The sequence below is a fragment of the Pagrus pagrus genome (assembly GCF_965226575.1).
Source record: "Pagrus pagrus genome assembly, chromosome: 9".
NCBI classification, from domain to species: Eukaryota; Metazoa; Chordata; class Actinopteri; order Spariformes; family Sparidae; genus Pagrus; species Pagrus pagrus.
Genome location: NC_140193.1, coordinates 33790717 through 33816092, shown reverse-complemented (window position 1 = coordinate 33816092; position 25376 = coordinate 33790717). Strand labels below are relative to the sequence as shown.

The 25376-nt window shown below is 42.9% G+C and overlaps 1 protein-coding gene across 6 annotated transcripts in view; it reads left to right on the top strand.

Moving 5' to 3' along the window:
• lrch1 (leucine-rich repeats and calponin homology (CH) domain containing 1) overlaps positions 1-25376 on the top strand; it is a 261434-nt gene that overhangs the window by 189250 nt on the left and 46808 nt on the right. For 4 of the 6 annotated variants that reach the window (XM_084362581.1, XM_084362579.1, XM_084362578.1 and 1 more), the window contains 2 exons: positions 5177-5249; positions 7129-7251. In XM_084362581.1, coding sequence (XP_084218707.1) covers positions 5177-5249; positions 7129-7251 — 196 coding nt within the window. The remainder of the gene's footprint in view (positions 1-5176; positions 5250-7128; positions 7252-25376) is intronic. The other 2 variants (XM_084362582.1, XM_084362580.1) reach the window with 1 other exon arrangement.

Genomic DNA, 25376 nt, shown 5'->3' with positions numbered 1-25376 from the left:
GGCCATACCATCACTTCCAGGGACTTCTGCTTTTCTTTACGCTGAAGATAGTTCTTAATGACAGTGGCTGTATGTTTGGGGTTGTTGTCCTGCTGCAGAATAGATTTGGGGCCAATCATAGGCCACCTGATGGTATTGCATGATGGCTAAGTATCTGCCTGTATTGCTCAGCATCGAGGACACCATTAATCATTGACCAAATCTCCAACTCCATTTGCAGAAATGCAGCCCCAAACTTGCAAGCAACATCCACCATGCTTCGATGTTGCCTGCAGACACTAATTATTGTACCGCTCTCTGGGGTCCGACCGCTATTCCGTCATCCCGCTATTTAGACATGCCACTATTCCCACATGTCTCCAACAATGACAAAAAACAATGTCGAAATAGTGGGACGCTTGAAAAATAACTTTAATGCCGCTATTCCGACAATTAGAGGTCACTGTCTAAATAGCAGCATGTCGGAATAGCAGCATGTAATCCCGCTCTCCAGCCCTTCGGCGAACAGACTGCCTTCTGCTCCAGCCAAATATTTCAAATTTTGAATCAGTTTAGAGCACCTGCTGCCATTTTTCTGCACCCCAGTTCCTATGTTTTCGTGCATAGTTTAGTTGCTTGGCCTTGCTTCCATGACGGAGGTATGGCTTTTTGGCTGCAACTCTTCCATGAAGACCACTTCTGGCCAGACTTCTCCAGACATTAGATGGGTGTACCTGGGTCCCACTGGTTTCTGCCAGTTCTGAGCTGATGGCACTGCTGTACATCTCCCGATTTCAAAGGTAAATAAGCTTGATGTGTTTTTCATCTGCTGCGCTAAGTTTCCTTGGCTGACCACTGCGTCTACGATCCTCAACTTTTCCCGTTTCTTTGTGCTTCTTCAAAAGAGCTTGAACAGCACATCTTGAAACCCAGTATGCTTTGAAATCTTTGTCTGGGAGAGACCTTGCTGATGCAATATAACTACCTTGTGTCTTGTTGCTGTGCTCAGTCTTGCCATGGTGTACGACCTGTGACATGAAACTGTCTTCCACAACCTCACCTTGGTAGCAGAGTTTAGCTGTTCCTCAGCAAGTTTTAAGCCTCCTACACAGCTGTTTCTGTTTCAGTTAATCACTGTATTTTAACCTACATGTGAAATTGATGATAATTAGCACCTGTTTGGTATAATTGGTTGATCATACACCTGACTATAATCCTACAAAATCCCTGACTTTGTGCAAGTGTACCTATAAGAATTGATGCTGGTTTAAAGGCAAAGGGTAGTAACACCAAATATTGATTTGATTTAGATTTTTCTTTTGTTCACTCACTTTGCATTTTGTAAATTGATAAAAAATAAACAATTATTATTTATATTTTTGAAAGCATTCTCAGTTTACAGCATTTTTTCACACCTGCCTAAAACTTTTGCACAGTACTGTACATATAGCATTTATATGTTCTGTGAAGGCTTCCATTTCTCTTGTCCTGATTTTTTTTGTGAAGGTGATCAAGGCCCTGCTCTTAACTTCTCTCTTTCATGTAGAATGGCATTCTCTGTGGATATGTTCTGAAAGCATACTGTTGAGGGTCCAGGCTGGGTTGTATGTTCTCTTTGATGTGCTGGGGAACCACTTTTTAAAAAATACTTCATCAGAATGAGGGTGAGAACCACAGGGCGATAGTCATTAAGACTAGACACAGCAGACTATTTAGGTACAGGGACAATGGTGGCTATCTTGAAGAAGGTCAGAACAATCTCCTGTGAGAATGAGATGTTACAACATCAGCTAGCTGACTGGCACATGGCTTAGTACACAACAAGGGGCGTTATCATGCCCAGTAGCCTTATTTAAATCCATTCTCAGCAGGAGTTTTCTCACATTGGCTGTGTTACTGACAGCGGCCTGTCCTCTGGAGGCGGAGTATACTTTTACAGCCGACTCTTTGTTGAGGGGGTCAGAGTGAGCATAAAATGTGTTAAGCTTATCCAGTCTTTGACCTCACACATTATTTACAAAAGCTCCTGTTTTTGTAGCCTGTAATATTTTGAATCACCATCCACATATCTTTCATGTTGTTGGTGTTGAGGTCCCTCTCCACTGTCTGCTGAAGTCTCCTCTTTGCCTCCTTGATACCAGCTCTCAGACTTGCTCTGGTGCTGTTAAATGTTTCCTTGTCACCTGAGCAAAAGGCAACTTTTTTTGCTTTGCATTAAGCCCTAACCCAGTGGTTCTCAACCTTATTTGATTATTTTTACCTAACTGGTGAACAACATGGAAATGTTATTTTAGTTGTAATGGGACCCTGAGCTCTTGAGTTGCTAGGATCTTTCTGCAAAGAACTGTGAGATAGAATTTAAGTCAAACTGGTGTTTCTACTCAGAGAAAGGCCACACAGCCTTTGAGGATGATGAATGAATTGCATATTAAGTCTGAATAGAAGTGGTTAACATTTATATCACTTCACAATATCACAACATTTGAAAATAACCCCAGGTGTATTAAGCAACATGGAACTTGGGAAGAAAAATACCACCACAGCAGAATTTGTTGAAAATTAGTTTTAGTAGGCTAATGTAGTCACAGATGCCAACAACGCGCACACTTCACGTGAACAACAGTGGATGAACCAATAAAAAAACAGAAATCGCTTGTGCGTTAATTAATGCGCTCTAGGCTTATTAAACATTTGAAAAGCAACGGTCATTGCCTGAGGACTGAGACGCTGACATGGGGTCCGCCCGCTATTCCGACATGTCTCTATTTAGACATGTCTCTATTTAGACATGCCGCTTTTCCGACATGTCTCCGACAATGACAAAAAACAATGTCGAAATAGTGGGACGCTTGAAAAATAACTTTAATGCCGCTATTCCGACAATAAGAGATCACTGTCTAAATAGCGGCATGTTGGAATAGCAGCATGTAACCGCTGACATGAACCAAGGAAAAAAAGAAGAAAAAAATAGCCTATTTTAAAGAAGGGAACTATATAGGACTGTACGCGCTTTATTTATTGAACGCAACCTAGTGAGAGCCCTGTGCTTGGTGGCCCGCTGCCAGCTTTTTCACGTCCGGACACTGGAATGTTAGTTTCAGTCTGAGAGCGCCAGAGCTAACCAGGTTCAGACGGTTCCGGTATTTCGTCTGCATGTGGAGAGCTTGGCTGAATCCCTGTTCTATGAGATACGACGTGGGGAAAGCGAGGAGCAGGAGATGGACCCTCTCCCACAACGGGGGTAAACGCTGACCTTGCGTTACCCACATCGCACGCCAACCAGAGGTCCGGAACGTTGCTTCTGCCTCTTCGTCGTTCTGGAGATCAATGAGGCTCTCCTGGATTTCGGGCTCACAGCTGACAGCATCTGCTTGCCATGGCCCGTTCCTGCTCGGCTCGTCCGATCGTGGTCAGGGAGCAGAGAGGATATCTCTTCCCTTTTACCCAGCAGTGGAAGCAGCAGACTCGGGTTCTTGGTCTCAGACAGCAGCTTTATTTTTATGAAACTATATATGAACGTTAATATACACTTTTTCCTCTCGACCGCTTCTACTCTCGCTCGCTCACCTCTCTCGACCACACACACACACACACACACACACACACCGCTCTCACTCTTCAAAGGACACACAGCACTCTCATAACATGTAGCTCAGTAGAATTTATTGAAACAACCATAAAGTAGACTATTTAGGTCGGTTATTTGCACTAAAAAAGTTGGGAAACCCTGAAAGTTTAAAATGTAGAGGTCAAATGAACTTTGTACAAGCCAAGTTGTGGCGCCCCACATTCGTGCCTGAGCCCCCCTCAGCCCTCACGCTCCCAGCGCCCCCCACAATGTTTAGAACGCCCCCTGGGGGGTGGTACTGCCCCCGTTGAGAAACCCTACCCTAACCTCTACATTCATCTAGGCCTTCTGGTTGGGCAGTGACCTTATTGGCTTTGGGATCACCACATGAATATGTATATTCCTCAAGATTAATGTTGTTATCCTGAGTGGCAGCATCTCTGACCATTTGCCAGTCTGTACACTCAAAGTAGTGCCATCTGTCCACCCTTAATAGGTTTTACTGATTGTGTAACCCTTACTATCAGCTGGGAGTAAGTAGGCAGAAGAGGCAGGGAAATATGGTCTGATAGGCTGCCAGGAATATAGATATAAACATGGTCCAGGATATTTCTTCCCCTGGTGGGGATTGTGGACACATTGTTACTTTTAATAGTTGGATCTTCTTTTTTTTTTTTTTTTTTTACAGATTTTACAGCTTTTTATGCTCTTCAGTGTTATGTGATTGTATCATATTTATTACACATGCCTGCAATTGTGCTTCACACTTTCACTATACCTTGCAGTGGATTTCTGATTTTCAGGGTATGTGATCCATACCAGCATACAAAAGATTATGTGAGGAAAGATTCCACAAAGCACAAATAAAATATTTTCATAGAAATACTGTCAATATTAAAACTCTGAAGCTTAGGATAAAGAAACACATGCACTTATTTTTCTATCCTGAGCCAGTTGATAACCAATTGTCCAGCACCACCAATTCTAGTCTGGTGCCCATTAGCGACATCAATGCAAGTCAGACCACCTACGCCTGTGGTCGAACAAATCCAATCTCATTCTGATAGTAATGCTTTCTGAAATTCTACAGCATTAGTGTTATTAAAAAAATACTCAAATCAATCAATCAAAAGTACTTTATTATTCCGTTAGGAACTCATGTAGTAGAATTCCATATGGGGGATAATTAAGTGTACATGTGTAGGGATTCCAACGGTTAACCACCGACAATACCGTACACATGGAACTTGAACTCATGTCGCCCACTCAAAAGTCATTAATCCCGTTCACTCAGCCATCTTATCATTGTAAATCCTGAACAATTTAGCCTATAGGAGTTCCACGGATGATAAGCATCAATTTTCATAAAAGAGTACACCATGCAATCCTAGTCTCTGCTGTTTATATTACTTAAGGTCACTGAACTTCTGTTTAAACGTACAACTTCATCACTGGAGTGTGTTTCTTTTAATTCTGTTTCTCTGTGGAGTCATTTGTAGATCTGCGTCTTTGGAAACCGCTCCCACATATGAAGCACAAGACAGAAGATGTCCAGCAACTGTTCAATAAATTATACTTTCATTGTTTGTTAATGAAACTGACTTGCCTTTCGAATTTCTGTTGCTGCAGCAAGATGATAGATCTCCAGCAGGCGGACTTTCATCCTTCTCCAGCCCGGTGTTTGGACTGAAGCCCCGTTCAGGTGAGTGTAGAGAATCGGTCACATACGTGGGCTACTAGATCCACAGGTCAAATCACTGCTTGTACATTTATATTGGTTTTTCATAAAAAATATACAGTCGGTTGCAGTTTTCCAAAGAACAGTATACTGTACATCAGGGTGCATATAATATTTGTAGCTCAGTTGGATTGGAACTACCATCATGTCAGTGCTTGCTATACCTGTGGAATTGACCTGACTAAAATCTCAAATTTTCATGATTTTGAATTACATATTTATTTAAGCAGAGATGGGACATTATGTCTCTTGCTGTAGTTGGATAGCTTGTATTAAATATTGTGCCATGTCTTGATTTAATTTGATTTGTGTTAACTTATAAGAGCCTGAAAACACATTTTCTTGATCAGCTCGTAACTCTGAGCAATGTTGTCCTGCATGAACACAAAATGATTTGCTAAAGTTAGAGCAGCTGGTGGGGGTTGCCGGACGAGGACGACGGAGCAAAACTGTATCTGGGCCGTACAGCGGACACGTATCTAGTGGAATCTTGGAGTAAGAAGCAGATTAGCTGAGTTTTGTTGTTAATACACCGGGATGTTTGTTCAAAACTTTAACTTGATTGTTGCTTAATTAATCATGAATATTGAATGTTTTTGAGGATAATTTAATAAGATTTCAGGGGCTTTAATGGAAGAAACCTTCCTGGCCATAAAATACTGTATTTTTTGTTGCTAAACCCCGCCTGACAAATTGGTGGAAGAAGTATTCAGGTCCTTAACTTAAGTAAATGTGAGGTAATACCACAATGTAGAAATACTGTGTTTAGTAAAAGTTCAAATGTATTTGCCCAAAATACTATATACATAAAAGTACTCTTTATGTAGAATGGCCTATTTCTGAAAATATATGTTATATTATTGGATTATAACTATTGATACATTAATGTGTGTGTGTTCCTCTCTTTTATGTTGCAGCTGGTAAATGTGGGGTTTATTTCAATTACTTTATACACTTTGTCTGCTGTATAGCTTGTGAATTTCCCCAGTCGATCAGTCAAATCTCAAGTTAAATATGCTTAGCAGTGTATTCATATTTTTCACAGTCTTCTCAAATTTTATGAATGAGTATGTTGGAGGTCTGTGTTTTCGTGTCATGGCAATGCAGGACAATGATATGAACATATCTATCCTGGATCAGGGCTAGCTGAACAAAAGTTAACCCAGAATTAGTGCAGAATATCTGCGCTCGATTACATTCAAATTTGCATAATTATAGTGTCCACTAAAATTATACGAATTATATGAATAGGCACAAATTGAACCAGCAGCTTCATGGTCAGTGCTGTTCTGCTAAATTTGTAGAATCACTGCAAACTTCAGTCCCATCCAGCCTGTGTTTGCTAACTATTACCAGTGTGCAAAATATTGCTAACTGCTGATGAAGCCATCATGATGCTAGCAGCATGTGGAGGATATATGTAACGTGAAATGCCACTAATCTTTATTTTGTGCTGTTTTGTGTTGTGTTGTCATCTCTTGGTGTTCCTACTTTTCACATGATCTTTTCAAATATACTCCCCCCCCCCTTTTTTTTCCTGTTCCCTCTTTCATTTCTCCTCTCACGTATCTGTTGCATGACTTTTGATGTTAAAATCATAAACTCATCTGATCTGACCTGCCTGCATGTGTTTCTCCTATGTCAATACTTTCCTCCTATTGATGTCCCTGTTTTTATTTCCTGCTAACCAAATTTTGCGGAACATTCTTCTGGTGATATTGGTTTTTCGGGTTGTTTTTTCTTCTCTTGTTGAATGAACTTGATGTACTTGATTCACCATGGTGCCCCACCTTCCTGCACCACACACCACACCCACTTCTCCACTCCCATTTCCTGGTTGTAGCCCCGCCTTCACTGCCCTGCTCGCCCCCTCCTTCCTGTCTCGACTCCTCCCCCCTCTCACAGGCCTTGCCCCTCCATAGAGGTACATCTTGTAGCCATGAAGATGGAGGCATGCCCAGCTGCGGTAGGTCCTGCCTCTTTTAACAGCGTCAGATGCTGCTGTAATGTGTGTTTTTCCAACTTCACCAGAAAGGGTTTAGAATTTATGTCTTTATTGCGTTCTGGACCATCTGGTAGAAATTTTGTCACCTTAAATGTAGTTTCAGTTAGTTCAACAAATGAAAAGACTAACTTTCCCAACAACAACTACGTAGGGAACGTATCCCTTTGTCATGGCTCAGTAGTACACATTGGCCACAAGATATGTTTAAAGTGGTTTTAGAAACAGCAGTTGCAATATAGCTTTACACATGAATGGAATCAAAAATGCTTTTTAATTCTATGTGTTTGTTTTTAAAAACAACTAGTAGGTCTTTTGTACTTTCAAATGTCAATATCGGCCTCAAAAATTCAGTCTAATTCTAACAAATGACCTATTTTAAGAATAACGTCTCTTTTTTTTAATCATTCAATATTCAAGTGTGCATTAACAGAGAAGGTGTTGCCATTGGAAGAAGAAGAAGAAAGCAAAACATAACAAACAAAAACATCCAAAAACTAAGTTAATATACAAAAACCAAAATCCTCAACCCACCCACCCCCTTGCCTGCCTTTATGTAATGTTAGCTACATTAAAATGACAGAGAGACAGATGGATAAGCCATGTCTCCTCCATCGTTGGGATCAAGATGGAAAAGAAATCAAAGAAGTAAAAATAATACATATACAAAAGGTAACCAATCATATACATCCACACGTCAGCCGATGGGGAACCTACAAAGATTGGATGGTTTTGTAGTCATGTGGCTTCAGGCCAATTTTTATGCCAGACTGGCAGGGATGTAAGGGGAGTGTCCAATAGACTAGAGGACATGGGTAACACCATATTTGGTCCATAAACTGGTCCATAAAAGGTGGTAGTTTTTTTTGTTTTTTTTTAGGTGTGTACAGAATACACTAGAACTTTTTATGTAGTGTCATATATAGAAAGAGTAGGAAGAACAATGAGAAACATCATAAAAGCATTTAAAAAATAATAATAAATTCATCATCAAAGCACACCTCAAAACCACATAAGGGAGAAATATTTAAGAACCACTATAAAAACAGATTTATCGAAAAATCCTCATTCATGACCCCTGATAATAAACGTTTGAAATAGAATATCCAAATACTTCTCATTTCTTGAAAATTTTGACATTCCTACACCTTTGACTTTCACTTCTATTCCTATAGAACAGGGGTTCCCAAACTTCAGAGTGCCGTGGCCCACTTTAAAATCTGAAAATCTCTCGGGGCCCACCCAACAACTCTGATCAACACACAAGACTTAAGACAAATTATTTCTTTTTATTTCATGAACAGAGCAATACGTTACTATGGCAATAACATGCACATTAATAATCCATCTACATGCACGTAACGATTTGTACAGTAACCAATGTAAGAAATAATTAAGCCCGTATCCTGGCTGTTTCACCACTGACTAATAAAATACTTACATAAAATTTCACAATATCCAACCCAATATCAATATGAAGAAAAACAGGCAGGAATTATCGTTGAATGTTGAATCAGGCCAACACTTGCACTTTTTCAACATATGCAGTCTGATGCAGTTACTACAATCCATCACAGCTGGTCTGCCGTGTATTATTTTGAGGCGTTCTACGGCACAAAAGCGCGTTCTCTCTCTCTCAGAATATTAATTAACAAGATTTACTGAAGTCTCCGTGAGACCACCTGCAAACAGTATCTGGATACACTGGCTATGAATCACATTATGTCACCTGCATCTCAACTAATGTAGGAAATTAATAGTAACAAATAGTGAACTGTCAAGGCCATATCCTGGCTGTTTGACATTGAATAAAAGCGTAGGCATATACATAAAAAAAAGCAGCCCAATAACAACATGAAGGAGAAAAAAACAAAACATTATTTGAACGATGAATCAGACCAATACTTCTTTAAAGCCACAAGTGCTGAATATCCAGTTTCACACAGATAGGTGGTAGTAAAAGGCATCAGAAACATCAATGCCTTGTTAGACAGATCAGTATATTCCGGGTACACATTCATCCAGAAATGTGCAAAGTGCTTCTGTTTGAAGATAAGTTTCAGAACAGTATCACAAGATAACTCGAGGCTGTCCTGCTCCCTGGAGCTGAGACCTGCGATGACATCCTAATTTTGGGGGGCAAATGGATTCTGTATCCAGCTGTGTTGCTCGCTGAGCACAGGGAAGTATTCCCGGAGCTGCATCTTTAGGGTTTTCAGGTGCTCTCTGATTGCACCTGCCACGGAGGCCAGGATCTGCCTCTTCTCTTTGGTGACAAAATCACACAGATTGTCAAAGGACTCGTAGTTGTTCTGACCCACTCTTTGGTCCCACAGCTCCAGCTTCCTTATGCTGGCTTCTATCTTACTGTGGACATGAAACATGGTCGCTGTTTTTCCTTGGAGAGATCGATCGAGTCCGTTTAAATAGCTGAAAATGTCGGCCAAATATGCCAACTTGCACAGCCACTTGAAGTCACAGAATCGATCTGACAGTTCAAAGCGGGAGTCCATGAAAAATGTCCTGACTTTGTCATGCAGTTCGAAAAGTTGAGTGAGCACCTTGCCGAGTGAAAGCCACCGGACTGCAGTTGTCAGAACTGGCTCAGTTCTCTGACAAACAAACGCAAGAGGAGAAGATGCCGGCAATCATATTTATTTAACATAGACTAACAAAAACAGAATACAACCTATATCTGTAGTGAGAACGATCAGTGGTGTGTGTGGGGGTGCATGGCTGTGTATGGGTGTTGGATGTAAACTAAAACAAAGAGGACAATAACAGGTGAGCTGCAGGATGCCAGGCTGGGAATGGAGAGAGAGAGATAGCGTTCTCCACATGGCTTTTAAGGACGTGGCCCCGCCCTCTCCAGGACGCACACCAGAGGCCCATGATAAATCAACCTGTGAGGAACAGAAGGGAGAGCGAGAGGGGCACACCACACACACACATATCCAAACAACCACACAAACAACCACTTGGGGTTGTCACACCCCCCCCCTTAAGATGGAGCCCCAAAGGGGAACCGTCATAACAAACCCACAAGCTACCTAAGGGTGGTTGGGCCAGTTACATGTTAACCATTTACAGTTGTAACAATACACTAAGTCACATGAACCATCACATAAACAATTCCCACTGCAAAACCCAACCTAACTCACTCAGTCATCCCAGAACTCTGCAACCTGGTACCGGGGAAGCCTATTTAAGAGACTGAGAGGAAGATGGAAGAGCAGGAGCATAGAAGCAGGGAAAAAGTTACATGTCACAAACACACAGGATTAAACGATGCACAACTGACCCAATACCCCATCACTCTAAGGCAAAGGCGCCCTAGACAAAGCATCTGCCAGGATATTATCTTGCCCTTTAATGTGGCGTATATCTAAATCATAACCCTGCAAAAAGAGAGACCACCTGACCAGTCTCTGATTTGGAGTTTTGAGGGAACCCAAGAATGTCAAAGGGTTGTGGTCTGTATAAACAATTAAAGGTGCCGTCCCACCTACGTACACCTCAAAATGCTGTAAGGCCAAAATGAGTGCCAAAGCTTCCTTTTCTATGACTGAATAGTTGGCCTGATGTCGGTTGAACTTTCTTGAGAAAAAACAGACTGGTCTCAACAACCCCTCGTCCCCTCCCTGGAGCAGGACGGCACCGGCCCCGACCTGGCTGGCATCTACCTGCAAGACAAACTGTCAAACTGGGGAGCAGCCAACACAGGACAGGAACACAGTAAAGACTTCACGTTATCAACGGCCTGCTGGCACTCACTAGACCACACAAACTTAGCTCCAGCCTTCAGTAACTCCGTCAGAGGAAATACAACAGTAGAAAAGTTTCTGCAGAAACTTCTATAATATCCAACTAGACCCAAAAACCGCTGGAGTTCCTTCTTTGTAGTCGGCTGTGGAAACTCAGACACAGCTTGCACCTTGGCCTGAACAGGAACAACATTACCCTGACCAACCACACGCCCCAAGTAAGTAACAGTGGCTCTAGCAAACTCACATTTGGCCAAGTTTACTGTCAACTGCGCCTCTGCCAACCTCTCAAACACATCTTTCACTCTCTGCAAATGTGAATGCCATGTGTCACTATACACAACCAGATCATCTAAATACACTGAACAGCCCTTTAACCCATGCACAACTCGGTTCATAAGCCACTGAAAAGTGGCCGGAGCGTTCTTTAAACCAAAGGGCATAATGGTGTATGAGTAGAGGCCTGCAGGAGTGACAAATGCAGCAATCTCTCTCGCGCGCTCTGACAAGGGCACCTGCCAATAGCCCTTGAGCAGGTCGAACTTTGACACAAAGTTGGCGGACCCCACCCTGTCTATACTATCGTCCATGCGCGGCAATGGAAATGAATCAGACTTTGTGACAGAATTAACCTTCCTCATATCTGTGCAAAATCGCAGAGTCTTATCGGATTTAGGCACCAACACACAAGGAGACGCCCGGCTGGACGCAGATGGAACGGCAATGTCATTTTTCAGCATGTAATCAATCTCAGTGTTTAAATGACCCAGCTTCTCAGGACCCATGCGGTAAAACCGCTGTCTGATCGGCTGCGCTTCCCCCACATCAATATCATGTACAATCCAGGAGGTACGAGAGGGAACGTCACCAAAAAGCTGCGGAAACCTACGGATCAGCTCTACCAACTCGACACGCTGCTCCTCAGGCAGGTGTGCCAACAGGGAATGCAGATTACGCAAAGACTCAGAGTTCTTCAACCTACCACTCAACAAACTGTCATCAGGCTCAGGAACGCCGTCTGTCTCCTGCGCCACACTACAGGTGTCCACGGAGAGTGCTGGACCAACTTCACCTTTTACATCCTTACCATGCCCCGAACGCTGGTAATATGGCTTCAGCAGGTTCACATGATATAACTGGGACGACTTCCTTCGACCTGTTGTAGCAACAAGGTAGTTAACATCAGAACGTGACCAGCGGTGTCAGCGCGAGGACCTGGTCCCCAGGACTATACTCATGGCGCACCGTACCCCGGTCATACTGGGCTTTCATTTTCACTTGAGCCTGCCCCAGTTTTTGCTTTGCCAACAAACCCGCCCGAAACAATCTGTGCCGAAAACCATTAACAAAGTCGATCAGGTTTCGGGGCGCCTCGGCCAGAACCAATCCACCTTTCAGCGCTGCCAACGGTCCACGCACCAAGTGCCCAAAAACTAATTTGTTCGGACTGAAGCCCGTGCTCTCCTGCACGGCCTCCCGCGCCACCAACATCAACCAGGGGAGCCCCTCCTCCCAGTCCCGATCCAACTCTGTACAGTAAGCGCGCAGTAAGGACTTAAGAGTCTGATGGAAACGTTCTAACGCGCCCTGACTTTGCGCATGATACGCAGTGGACTGGTTGTGGCTCACCCCCAGCGATTTCAACACTTCTGCAAACATATGGGAGGAAAAATTGGAACCCTGGTCACTTTGTATGACCTTGGGTATCCCGAACACTGAAATAAACTGTGCGAGTGCTTTAACTACCGCTTTGGTGGTGATGGTACGAAGCGGATAAGCCGCCGGGTAATGAGTACACTGACACATAACAGTCAATAGATACTTACAACTGGACTTGGCACTAGGCAACGGCCCCACACAGTCTATGATCAGATATTGAAACGGTTCACTCACCACAGAGATGGGCTGCAATGGTGCCGGCTTTACGCGCTGATTGGGTTTCCCCGTCAGCTGGCAGACATGACATGTTTTAATATACGCCGCCACCTCTTTTTTGGCCCGCGGCCAGAAAAAATGTTTAAGCACCGACAGATACGTTTTACGCACCCCAAAGTGACCACCTTCATCATGTGCAGTTCTCAAGACCTGGTAACGAAAATCATGAGGCACCACTACCTGAAACACAGGCGCTCCCACAACATCCTCATCACAAGGTAACCATTTGCGGACCAAAATCCCCTCTTGCACAAAATAGCCCTGGGCTACATCGCCAACCTGGTGACACGGCACAACCTGATCCCACAGCGAGGACAACAAAATATCAGATTTCTGAGCCTTAATCCACTCCTCTCTTGAGAGACACACAAGTGGAGGCAAATCAGGCAGCGTAACCGGTTCCACTGAGGCCGCAGCCTCTGATGGCACAGACGCACATTTACTCTGAGCGCGCGTCATGGCACAAACAGGAAAAACTTCCAGCGCCGAACTGTCAGACGCCACCTCTAATGGTTCGGACACCACCACAGGTGGCGGGGGACCACTGGGCCAAACCCGGCCACCACAGATATCATTTCCTAGAATCATTGAGACGCCAGGCAAAGGCAACTCAGGCCGCACGCCCACAGAAAACACACCTTTAGCCAGATCACAATCCAACACCACATCATGGCGTGGCACAGGGACGAAGCCAAGCTCCATCCCCCGCATCACAATGAAATCTCCAGACTGCGTATTAGAGGAAAAAGGGAGCACAGACTGCACAATGAAAGAATGTCGGGCCCCTGTATCACGCAACACTCTCACATGAACACATTCAGCACTACCCACCAAGGACACGCGTGCCTCTATGATGAAAGGCTCAACCCCAGAACTGATGGTCACCTCCACCTCCTTTTCCTCCCGCGCACTTGCACACAACATAGCAGGGCCTGGGGAAGGCACAGCATTTTTACGCCTGAGCACAGGACACTGGTCTTTCCAATGACCCTCCCCACGGCAAAAATTGCACACGTTTGAACGCCCTGGGCGCACCGAGACTGGCGCGCTACGGGCCAGAACAGGTTTAGAAAAACGGCTGCGCGTAAACCTACTGTCATCCACTACACGTTCGCGCACCTCAGCAAAACCAGACTTGTGCGTCAGCAAGAAATCATCAGCCAACTCGGCTGCTCTAAGCGCAGTAGCTGGCCCTCTTTCATTTAAGTAGGCGGCTACGCGCTGAGGAGCAACATTTTTTAATTGCTCCATGATTATTAGTTCACACAGACCCTCAAATGAATTTACCTTTTCCGCGGAGCACCAGCGGTGAAAATCAGTAGTTAAATCGCGCACAAATTCCACATTCGTTTGTTTATCAACCTTCACCCACTGTCTAAACCTCTGACAATATGCCTCTGGGACGAGTTCATATGCCTTGAGGACGGCTGACTTCACCATTTCATAAGTCAGACCCTCCTGCGCGCACACAGCCGAGTACGCCTCCTGCGCCTTGCCACTGAGGATGCACTGAAGCAGGAGAACCCTATCCACATCTGACCACTGCCTGGCCTCTGCCACGCGCTCAAACAACGTGAAAAACGGATCAGGATCCCGCTCGTTAAACTTTGGCACAAGGCGCAGACTCGTAGTCAAGTCTCTGCCCTCACGCTCAGTGACAGACCCCGACTCACCGGACGCGCCAGGCCCCCTACCATCGCGGTCCCAAACCCTCAGCTTTGTCTGTTCCAGCTCTAATTGCAACTGCAAAAAGTCTCTCTGCCATACTGCCCTTTCCCTCTGTTGCTCAAACGTGAGCCTCTCAGCCTGCTCTACCAATGCTGACTCTGGCCTCAGCGCTGCCGCAGCACCTGGCTCTTCCTGCAACACCCCTCTTTCAAATAATGACAACAACACAAACATCTTCAACTCATCTTTAAGTATTCCCTCTTGCAACACAATATCATAGTGTTTAGCAATTTCGACCAACTCATCTTTCCTACACGAGTCCAAAAACACAGCACAGGGCACGTCATAAAAAGCTGACAAACCATCCATATTCACCTTAGAGCCGGATCCACACCGCTAGCGCACTTGAGCAACCAAAAGCCCCCCAGAGCGTTCCCCTCACTGCCTACCCAAAATCTAGCTAACCTCAACCCTGGTCTTCATGCGGTTCTGCAGCGGGTCGATTAAGCACGAAACCAGCGGGACCACCACAGGCGACCCCACGGAGTGCCCCGGAGATGGTTGCTTGCGCAACCAACACTAGCCGCTCCCCACAACACTACACGAAAAAAACAAACAGACACGATCTCAAAGGAGAAAGTGCCCTACAGCCTAACGGGAACCTCCAGAAAATGTGCAGCCAGTGTATCACCTAACCCTCCACAGGTGAACAAAAAACCTCTCTACCCTGCAACATTAAATCCAAACAAAATCACGTAACCGAGACGCGGACGAGCCCCCATTTGTCAGAACTGGCTCAGTTCTCTGACAAACAAACGCAAGAGGAGAAGATGCCGGCAATCATATTTATTTAACATAGACTAACAAAAACAGAATACAACCTATATCTGTAGTGAGAACGATCAGTGGTGTGTGTGGGGGTGCATGGCTGTGTATGGGTGTTGGATGTAAACTAAAACAACGAGGACAATAACAGGTGAGCTGCAGGATGCCAGGCTGGGAATGGAGAGAGAGAGATAGCGTTCTCCACATGGCTTTTAAGGACGTGGCCCCGCCCTCTCCAGGACGCACACCGGAGGCCCATGATAAATCAACCTGTGAGGAACAGAAGGGAGAGCGAGAGGGGCACACCACACACACACATATCCAAACAACCACACAAACAAACACTTGAGGTTGTCACACAGTGTGCAGGAGAAGTTGCTGGTGGTCGCTCCCCATCTCCGCGCACAATATGGCAAACAGGTGTGATTGCAGCGGCTGACTTTTGATAAAGTTGACTGTTCTCACAGCTTCATCCAAAACAGTCTTAAAATCCGCAGGCATTGTCTTTGTGGCCAGTGCCTCTCTGTGGATACTGCAGTGGACAGCTGTAACCAGCTGAGCCATGTCTTTGACCCTTTTCACAACTCCAGTCAGTCTCCCCACCATGGCCCGAGCTCTGTCAGTGCTTAGTCCCACACATTTTGCCCAGTCTATTTCATTTTAAACCATGAATTCATTTAAAGTGTCAAAAATGGTTTCCGCGGTAGTGTGTGAAGGTAACGGTTTGCAAAACAGAAAGTCCTCGTGTACTTCTCCATCATATTCATATCTGACAAACACCAGTAAATTTGCCAAGCTTTCAATGTCCGTTGGCTCTGTAGAGCATAAAAACGGCTTGCTTGTACTCTGATCACTAGCTGCTTAAGCACATCTTCAGCCATATCGTCAATACGAAGCTTGACTGTGTTGTCAGACAAAGAAATCACGTTAAGTTGTTTAGCTGCATTCTCCCCAACCATCACTCCAACCATCTCTTTGGCAGCGGGTAAAATCAACTCCTCCCCGACGGTGTGTGGCTTCCTGGTCTGGGCGATCAACTTTGCCACTCAGTAGGAAACCTCCACCGCCTTGGTGGATTCAATTGCTTTTCTACGGCTCTGATACTCTCTGAGCTTTTTTTCGAAAAAATCTCGAGGCTTTGATGAATATTGTCCATGTTTTGTTTCTAGATGTCGTTGGAGCTTGCATGGTTTCAGCGCCTTGTTTGCTAGCACCTCCAAGCATAACACACAGACAGGCAGCGGGTTGTCTTCTGGTCCGACACCCGTAAATCCAATGATAGGTACTCACTTGAGTACTTTCGACAAGCCTTTCTTTTTGTTTTTTCATTTTGACCCTCTTCACTTGTTGAGATTGACTCATCAACAGGTTTTCTTTTGACTCCTGACAGCCACCGATCCATTGTTACTCTTTCCCGCCAGTGATAAGGTATTCCCTCAATTACAATTCCCCCGTCAATAATGAAATATAAGATATGTTCCGGCTCAAAAATAGGTCAGATAAATGAAGAATAACACGCAATTTAAATCACATGGTTTTGTTTCATTAGTTGTGATTACTTTTTTAAATTAAAATATTTAACCATAAATATTTAATAGTAACTTAAAACTTAATTACAAAAAAATAGAAAATGACCTCTCACGGCCCACCTGCAGTACGCGGCCCACACTTTGGGAATTACTGCTATAGAAAATACAGAAAAGTAGTTATGTTGCTTCTCATTAAAGTGTCCTGCAACAGAACTGGTTACACTGAATTTAATTATGATTGTACATTGTTATTAACACTTTCACATAAAAAATATTTCATTTCATTATTTTTTTTTTCTTTCTTTTGGTACAAGATGATTTGATGGTGCATCTGAAATATTCTTAACAAATTTTAAAGCCATACGTGTCACAAATTAGCCTAAATGTTTCTCAATGTTTAATACAAATTTCAACACAATTCAGTGAAAAATAAGCAATTGGTGAGGTTTTGAATACACATACAAAGAATCACAAAACTGAACTTCAAAAATTCACAACTAAAAACAATTTGGAGTGCAGCTATGGAATTTTGAAAGGTCCCTTAAATTAAATAGACAATGGTATTTCAATTTTTTGAGGAAATCCATGACATGAAATGAAAAACATTCAGAATTCTGGGTGAGTTGGCATGGAATTGAATGCTTAACTTCTATTTTTAATCAGATTTTTAATCAGATAGGATTTCTTATTATGGCAGAGCACAGAGGCTCACAGATACATAGAAAATATTGGGTCTGCTACATACTGCCAGTGCCCATACTTAAAACACTGTCTGTGGACGTCTTTATCATCTGATAGGTCATTGACAATATAATTGGCAAAATATTTAATTACACACATTAAGAGCAATACCAAATAGAAAGAAATCAGGAGGGTGCCCCAGTAGTTCAGTTGGTAGAGTGTGCACCCCACAGAGACAGACAGCAGCAGCCCAGAGTTCAAATCAGATCTGTAGCCCTCTGCTGCATGCCATCACCCTCTCTCCCATCACACAAAAATATAATCAAAAAGAGATACTAATTCTGTCTCTTACCAGCATTGTATTTGATATCAAAGTCACTGCCATATGAAGAACAAACTTTCAGAAGTTGTTGTCAGGGCCCTCTGATGGCAGTGGCTGCCTTGCAAGGTGCCAACTGCGCATCAGGAGCAATTTTGGGGTTCAGCATCTTGCTCAAGGATGCTTCGGCATGTAGCTCAGTTCCGCCCAGGGAAGCCAGGGTTCGAACCCTTCTGGTCGCTGGTCACCTGCTCTACCCACTGAGCTACAGCCGCCCATATTATATTCATATTATGTATTATATTGCCAACCATACTGATCAAAAGCCTGACAGGCATCTATAAAACACATAACAATCATGGCGTTCTGACAATTATATTTGTCTAAAGCCTAGTTCAGACAAAAGATTTGCGATGCAACAAAGCCATTTAAGCACGTTGTAGGGGAAAGTTGAAGCTGTGTAAACTGCCCCGTTGCAGCTCCACTCAGGCCAGTAATTGAGTTGCCTGGGACTCAGCTTGTCAAGTCACTGGTGGCTGGCCCAGATAAGATAAGAGTCAGTGGCGTATCCAGGACATTTTTACTGGGGTGGCCAAGATGGGACACAAAGCTAGTGTGGGGTGGCCATGGCATAGCGAAGTTTAATACCACGTACGCAGCCAACCGCGGTTCGAATCCCAGCTGGACGTCCTTTGCTGCATGTCACATCCCCTCTCTCTCCCATGATTTCCTGTCTCGTAACAAATAAAGGTGTCTAAGCTGGTAAAAAAATATTTTTTAAAAAAGTCGTTTTTTTTAATTCCATTTCCACTTATCACAGTCCTCAGGAATCTCTGGTTATTTTAACATGTCTATTTTTAATCAGTAATTATGTTCAGGATAGGGTACAAATTTCTAAGAGCCATTTTCCTTGGAGTGGATTGAAGTCCTCATCTCTTCACAAGTTAGATTAGGGTAGCAAAATTCAACTGCTCTTAACTCATCCTATAGAATAACATTAATCAGTCATCAGCTCATCATCTGTGTCACCTGTACTGTTACCTGTGTTTGCTTTACTAATTGAGGCGCCATCTTGTGGTTACATAAAAACACAGCAATCCAGGCAACAGAACAAACCAAAAACTTCAAATCAAAGGTTAATACTTAAAGATGGGCCTTATTAAAAAGTTTATCTGTAAACAAAAGGTAAACTAAGCTTGTAAGGAAAAAACAGAAATATTTGTTGTTCTTTACATGCTTAGTTTATGTTATTATTTAGCTTAGATATAATTTGTTGGAGATACTGGACTTTGATTTTTTTAGGGCCCGAGCAGGGAACCTGTGATGAGAATTTTGTGCTATATCTAGAAGAATGTGAATTGATGTTACACAGCACTTTTTTAGAGTGAACTGTGAACTGTGACCTCTTTTATGGCCTTGCCCTGAAACCTGTTCTATGACCTAAGTAAGGAATCACAAACACTAAAAATAAACATTCTTCACTCTGTAAAAGGGCTTGAATAAGCATCTGATATAGTGATAACACACCCAGAGTGAGAGAGAGAGAGATAAATACCCTGACTCCCTCTTTAGACAAGGAGTCTTCACTTTGTAACTGACTTGCGTGTTGCTCTGTGAATGCTCCTCTTGTACAAGATGAAAACCCTTGTTTGAACCTTGAGCTGACTCAGATCTCCTCCCTTCAGTTCTAAATGTACGCAGAATTATTTTAACAGAACCTGCAAGGACCCTATTGTTTTTGTAAGGATTATTAGGGCCCGAGCACGAATCTCGTGCGAGGACCTATTGTATCTGTAAGGATTATTTGTTATTCTTCTGCGCATTAGGCAGCTTTTTGGAGCCCTGAACATACCCCAAAACTCACCAAACTTGGAATATATATGACACCTGGCAAATTTTTTTATAATCTGTTGTCGTTCTGAATTTCCACCACTAGGTGGTGCTATAATCAAGGAAAGTGCATTTTGGCTTATAACTCCCACATACTTTGTCGCACATTCAAAATCCTTATATACCCTGATTCAGTGAATTGTGCTGAATCTCCTGATATAGGCCATGTGATGAGAATTTTGCACTACATGTAGAAGAACGTGAATTGATGTTACACAGCCCTCTTAAGAGAGACTGCTAAGTGTGAACTGTGACCTGTAGCTTGTGACCTCTTCTCTGACCTTGTTTTATTACTTGTTTTGAAACTTGTTTTATGACCTAAGTAAGGAACCGATAGACACTGAAGGTAAACATCCTCCTCTCTGTAGGAAGGCTTGAATATAGTGATAACACACCCAGAGTGAGAGAGAGAGATAAATACCCTGACTCCCTCTTTAATCAAATCAAATCAAATCAAATTTTATTTGTATAGCCCAAATTCACAAATCACAGTTTGCCTCAGAGGGCTTTACAATCTTTACAGAGATGACACCCTCTGTCCTTCGACCCTCGATTCGAGTGAGGAAAAACTTGCCCCAAAAAAAGGCCCTTTTAACAGGGAAAAAAATGCGGAAGAAACCTCAGGGAGAGCCACAGAGGAGGGATCCCTCTCCCAGGACGGACAGACGTGCAATAGATGTCGCATGTACAGAGCAGATCAACGAGATCACAATGTATTCAATTATAAGCGATGGTTGACAGGAGTGAAAGTACATAAAGATGTATTACAGCAATAATAATGAAATGCACATGGAAATGTGATTACTAGTGATAACAGTAGTAGTGATTAATGGTAAGGATGGTATGTAGTAATGCATTACAATAATAGTAGTGGAACATATGTAACAGATGTGACTAATATTAGCGACAGTAGTGGTGGGTGTCAGGCAGGGTCATGGCAGTAGGCGCATCCATGATCCGGCAGGGTCATAGCAGTAGGCGCATCCACGATCAGGCAGGGCCATAGCAGTAGGCGCATCCACGATCAGGCAGGGCCATAGCAGTGGGCGCATCCACGATCAGGCAGGGCCATAGCAGTGGGCGCATCCACGATCCACGACCCGGGCGCGGCCAGGATCCATGGGAGCCTGTAGGACTAGAAAGCACAAGGACTCCGGGGAAGAAGTAAGTCAGTGACATGCAGAGATGGGGCATGTATACAGGCATAATGTATACAGATGGAGAGGAGAGGAGGAGAGAGAAGCTCAGTGTGTCATTGTCCCCCGGACTAGGCCTATAGCAGCATAACTAAGAGCTGGTCCAGCCCTAACTATAAGCTCTATCGAAGAGGAAGGTCTTAAGTCTACTCTTAAAGGTAGAGAGGGTGTCCGCCTCCCGGACCAAAACAGGAAGATGGTTCCACAGAAGAGGAGCTTGATAGCTGAAGGCTCTGGCTCCCATTCTACTTTTGGAGACTTTAGGAACTACAAGTAATCCTGCGTTCTGGGAGCGTAATGCTCTAGTTGGGTGATAGGGTAATATGAGCTCCTGGAGATATGATGGTGCCTGACCATTAACAGCTTTGTAAGTGAGGAGAAGGATTTTAAACTCTATTCTTGATTTTACAGGGAGCCAGTGCAGAGAGGCCAATACAGGAGTAATATGATCTCTTTTCTTAGTTCCTGTCAGTACACGTGCTGCAGCATTCTGGACCAGCTGGAGACTCTTTAGAGACTTGTTAGGGCAGCCTGATAATAGAGAATTACAATAGTCCAGTCTGGAAGTAACAAATGCATGGACTAGCTTTTCTGCGTCTTTTTGAGACAGGATGGGCCTGATTTTTGCAATGTTACGTAGATGAAAAAATGCAGACCTTGAAATTTGTTTTATGTGGGAGTTGAAGGACATATCTTGATCAAAGATAACTCCCAGATTCCTGACGGTGGTGCTGGAGGCCAAGTTAATGCCATCCAAACTTGCTATATCATTAGATAATGCATCTCTAAGGTGTTTAGGACCAAGTACTATAACTTCGGTTTTATCTGAGTTTAACAGCAGAAAATTGCAGGTCATCCAGGTCTTAATGTCCTTGAGACATGCATGGAGTTTAGTAAGCTGATTAGTTTCATTTGGCTTTATTGATAGGTATAACTGTGTATCATCTGCATAACAATGAAAGTTTATGGAGTGTTTACGAATTATATTTCCTAGAGGGAGCATATATAAGGTGAATAGTATGGGTCCAAGCACGGAGCCTTGAGGAACACCATGACTAACCTTGGTATACAGGGATGACTCATCATTAACGTGTACAAACTGAAATCGATCCGATAAATAGGACCCAAACCAGTTTAATGCGGGTCCTTTAATGCCAATTAAGTGTTCCAGTCTCTGTAGTAGAATGTGATGATCAATGGTATCAAATGCAGCACTAAGATCTAGTAAGACCAGGACAGAGACAAGTCCTTTGTCAGAAGCGATTAGGAGGTCATTTGTAACTTTCACCAGTGCCGTCTCTGTGCTATGATGTGCTCTAAAACCTGATTGGAAATCCTCATATAAACTATTTTTATGAAGAAAGTCACATAGCTGGTTGGCGACTGCTTTCTCAAGGATCTTGGAGAGGAAAGGGAGGTTGGATATAGGTCTATAGTTGGCTAAAGCTTCTGGATCAAGATTAGGCTTTTTAAGGAGCGGTCTAATTACAGCTAGTTTAAAGGATTGTGGTACGTATCCTGTTAATAGAGACAGGTTGATCATTTCTAGTAAAGATGTGCTAATTAAAGGTAAAGTTTCTTTCAGCAACCTAGTTGGGATGGGGTCTAGGAGACAAGTTGTTGGTCTAGATGAAGAAACCATCGAAGTTAGTTGGTGGAGGTGGATGGGAGAGAAGCAGTCTAAATATAAGTCAGAATTTACAACTGTTTCTGAGGTTCCTGTGTTTAAAGATACAATAGTGCCAGTTGAGGGCAAGCGATGATGGATTTTGTCTCTAATAGTTAAAATTTTATCATTAAAGAAGCTCATGAAGTCATTACTACTGAGCGTTGTAGGAATACATGGTTCAGTAGAGCTGTGACTTTCTGTCAGCCTGGCTACAGTGCTGAAAAGAAATTCCAGCTTAATATCTTAACTGTGCCATTGTGTGACTTGCTGCTGATATTATGTGCCATTCATAACCTCATCATCATGCTTTCTCTTTGTCAACATCCTAACATAACATGTGTCCATTATACCACCAACATAAAACATGAACAGTTTGAACGTCCTGAACGTGAATGGTTGTTAAGCTGAGTGGACAGCAGAGTCTTGACCTGAGGAGTTGGCCCTCCTGTGTTGTGTCTTACTTGACCTCTGTCTGATGACCACCTACTTCCAGTCAGAACTGAAGAAGCCTCTTTGATGACAGGTGAAACATCTTCAAGAAACTGAAACAAGTCCAGCTGCCTACGATACAACACTTAGAATTACCATGACCTGGATGACTGAGAACATTCATCAACTATAGCCTCTGTAATATTAATTATATTATCACTCGAAACACATTTGTTTCATTATTTCAAATTGATTTTGACAAACAACAAAACAAGAAATTTTAATATGGGGAACCATAAAAAAATATTTTTTATATTAGCTGGCACACTTGATATATCTAAAACAAAGAGCACAAAAATGACTAGAGCTGGCCCTTCTCTGACAATGCTGTCAGGAGCTGGCAGTAGAGACACTCCATGTTGTGTTGGGATTTTATAACTGAGCCTTGAAAGGACACACACTTTTGATTGTTTAACATCATAGATGTTGAAGAAAGGCATTAAAATGTCACATCTACTGTCAATGTCAAGATGAGGGGTAAATCTAGTGGCAAACACACCATCTTGGTTTTCGTGTCTTGAATGTAACTCAGTGTGCAACAGAGAATGCTTTCATGTTATTAATATTCTCCCGAGGACCTTTGCAAAACAGTGCTGAGTCATGTTCAGACATTTTTCAAAGTGGAGCCTCTTAGAGTCCTCTATCCAGCAGCATTGAAAGTGATGAATGATATTGCTAATGCACTATACTGTAACCTCACAAAGATGTTTTGGGTTATTACTCAACAATTCTTACGCATTGACATTTTATATCCAAAAAGTCAAGGTCAACTTCACTGTGACATCAATATTCTGCAAAAAATGTTCTGGCTATTATTCAACACCATAGCTCAGGAACAGCAACTTGGTGTGTTGAGCAATTCAACCGCAAGGCGGTAATTCTAGTTTTTCTTTTAGCACTTGCATGAGCAAGCTCCTCAATAAGTGAGCTAAGACTAGATTATTCATGAAATGGATGGCAGAGACCCACAAGCCCTAATGCAGGGTTTTAAAATTATCTTGTGAACCTTTTAATAACCCATCAAAGGAAGAGAGACAGAAACAAGATGCTGCAGGCTCAAACTGTCCAGATGGCATAGAGACATTTAGTGAGAGAACAAGTAAGACAAAGATGAAGAGAGGGAGGGGGAGCATTGAGCAGCTTGTAAAATGACTTGACCTAAAAGATAGAACTAGACAGATAAAACCATTTGCCCTTCATTGTCTTCCCTTGTCCCTCTGTCCCCCTCAGAGACTGCACATCACACAGGATTATCCTGAGAGTCAAACAAACAACTCATTACTGGGTCTGTGTTCAACTGTATGTTCAAGAGGTTTTTCACACTTCTAAAAATGTGGATGCATCCCGACCATGGCCATCTTACTTGAAGCTGAGACAGCAAAGTATACCTGCAGGTGCAGTCTCTTTCATCCTGTTTTTTAGACACTGTCTGAAACACTGACACTCAAAACTGGAAGTTGACGGGTATCTGTAAAAGTATAAAATCATTTTTTGACCAATTAAATCAAATCTAGTCCGAGGGCTGTGAGGCTGTGCTAAAACAGGTTAAAATGCATGAAGATTGATACATTCGCATTCTGCAGACTTCATGTCTTCTGGTCCTCACTACTGGAGATGAAACCACTATAGAGACTCTGTAGCTCCCTCCTGTGGTCACTGAATATAATTACAAAGATACAGACCTATGTTCAGATCCATTTAGCTATAAAAGGCAAATTTATATTTGTATCATATAAATGTCCCTGACTCTGATCCTACCTATTAATTTTAGTTCCCATCAAGCTGGTGTAAGAAACAAATTAATTTTCTTGTTATCTTTAAGGAAAAGTATTTGAGGATATTAGATCATTCACCCTATGCACTTTGCCCTGTCATGTCTGTATGGTAAATATGAGGCTTCAGCCAGCAGCAGGTTAGCTTAGCTTAGCATAAAGACTGGAAACTGAGTGAAACAGCTTGGCTGGCTATGGCCAAATGTAACAAAGACCAACAACCAGCACCTCTAAAGCTCACTAATACCACTTATACACCAAAATTAGAGTGTATAAGTAGGTTTCTTAACACGGGTAAACCCAATTATAGAATAGAATAGAATAGAATTCTTTTATTGTCATTGTAAGCTCA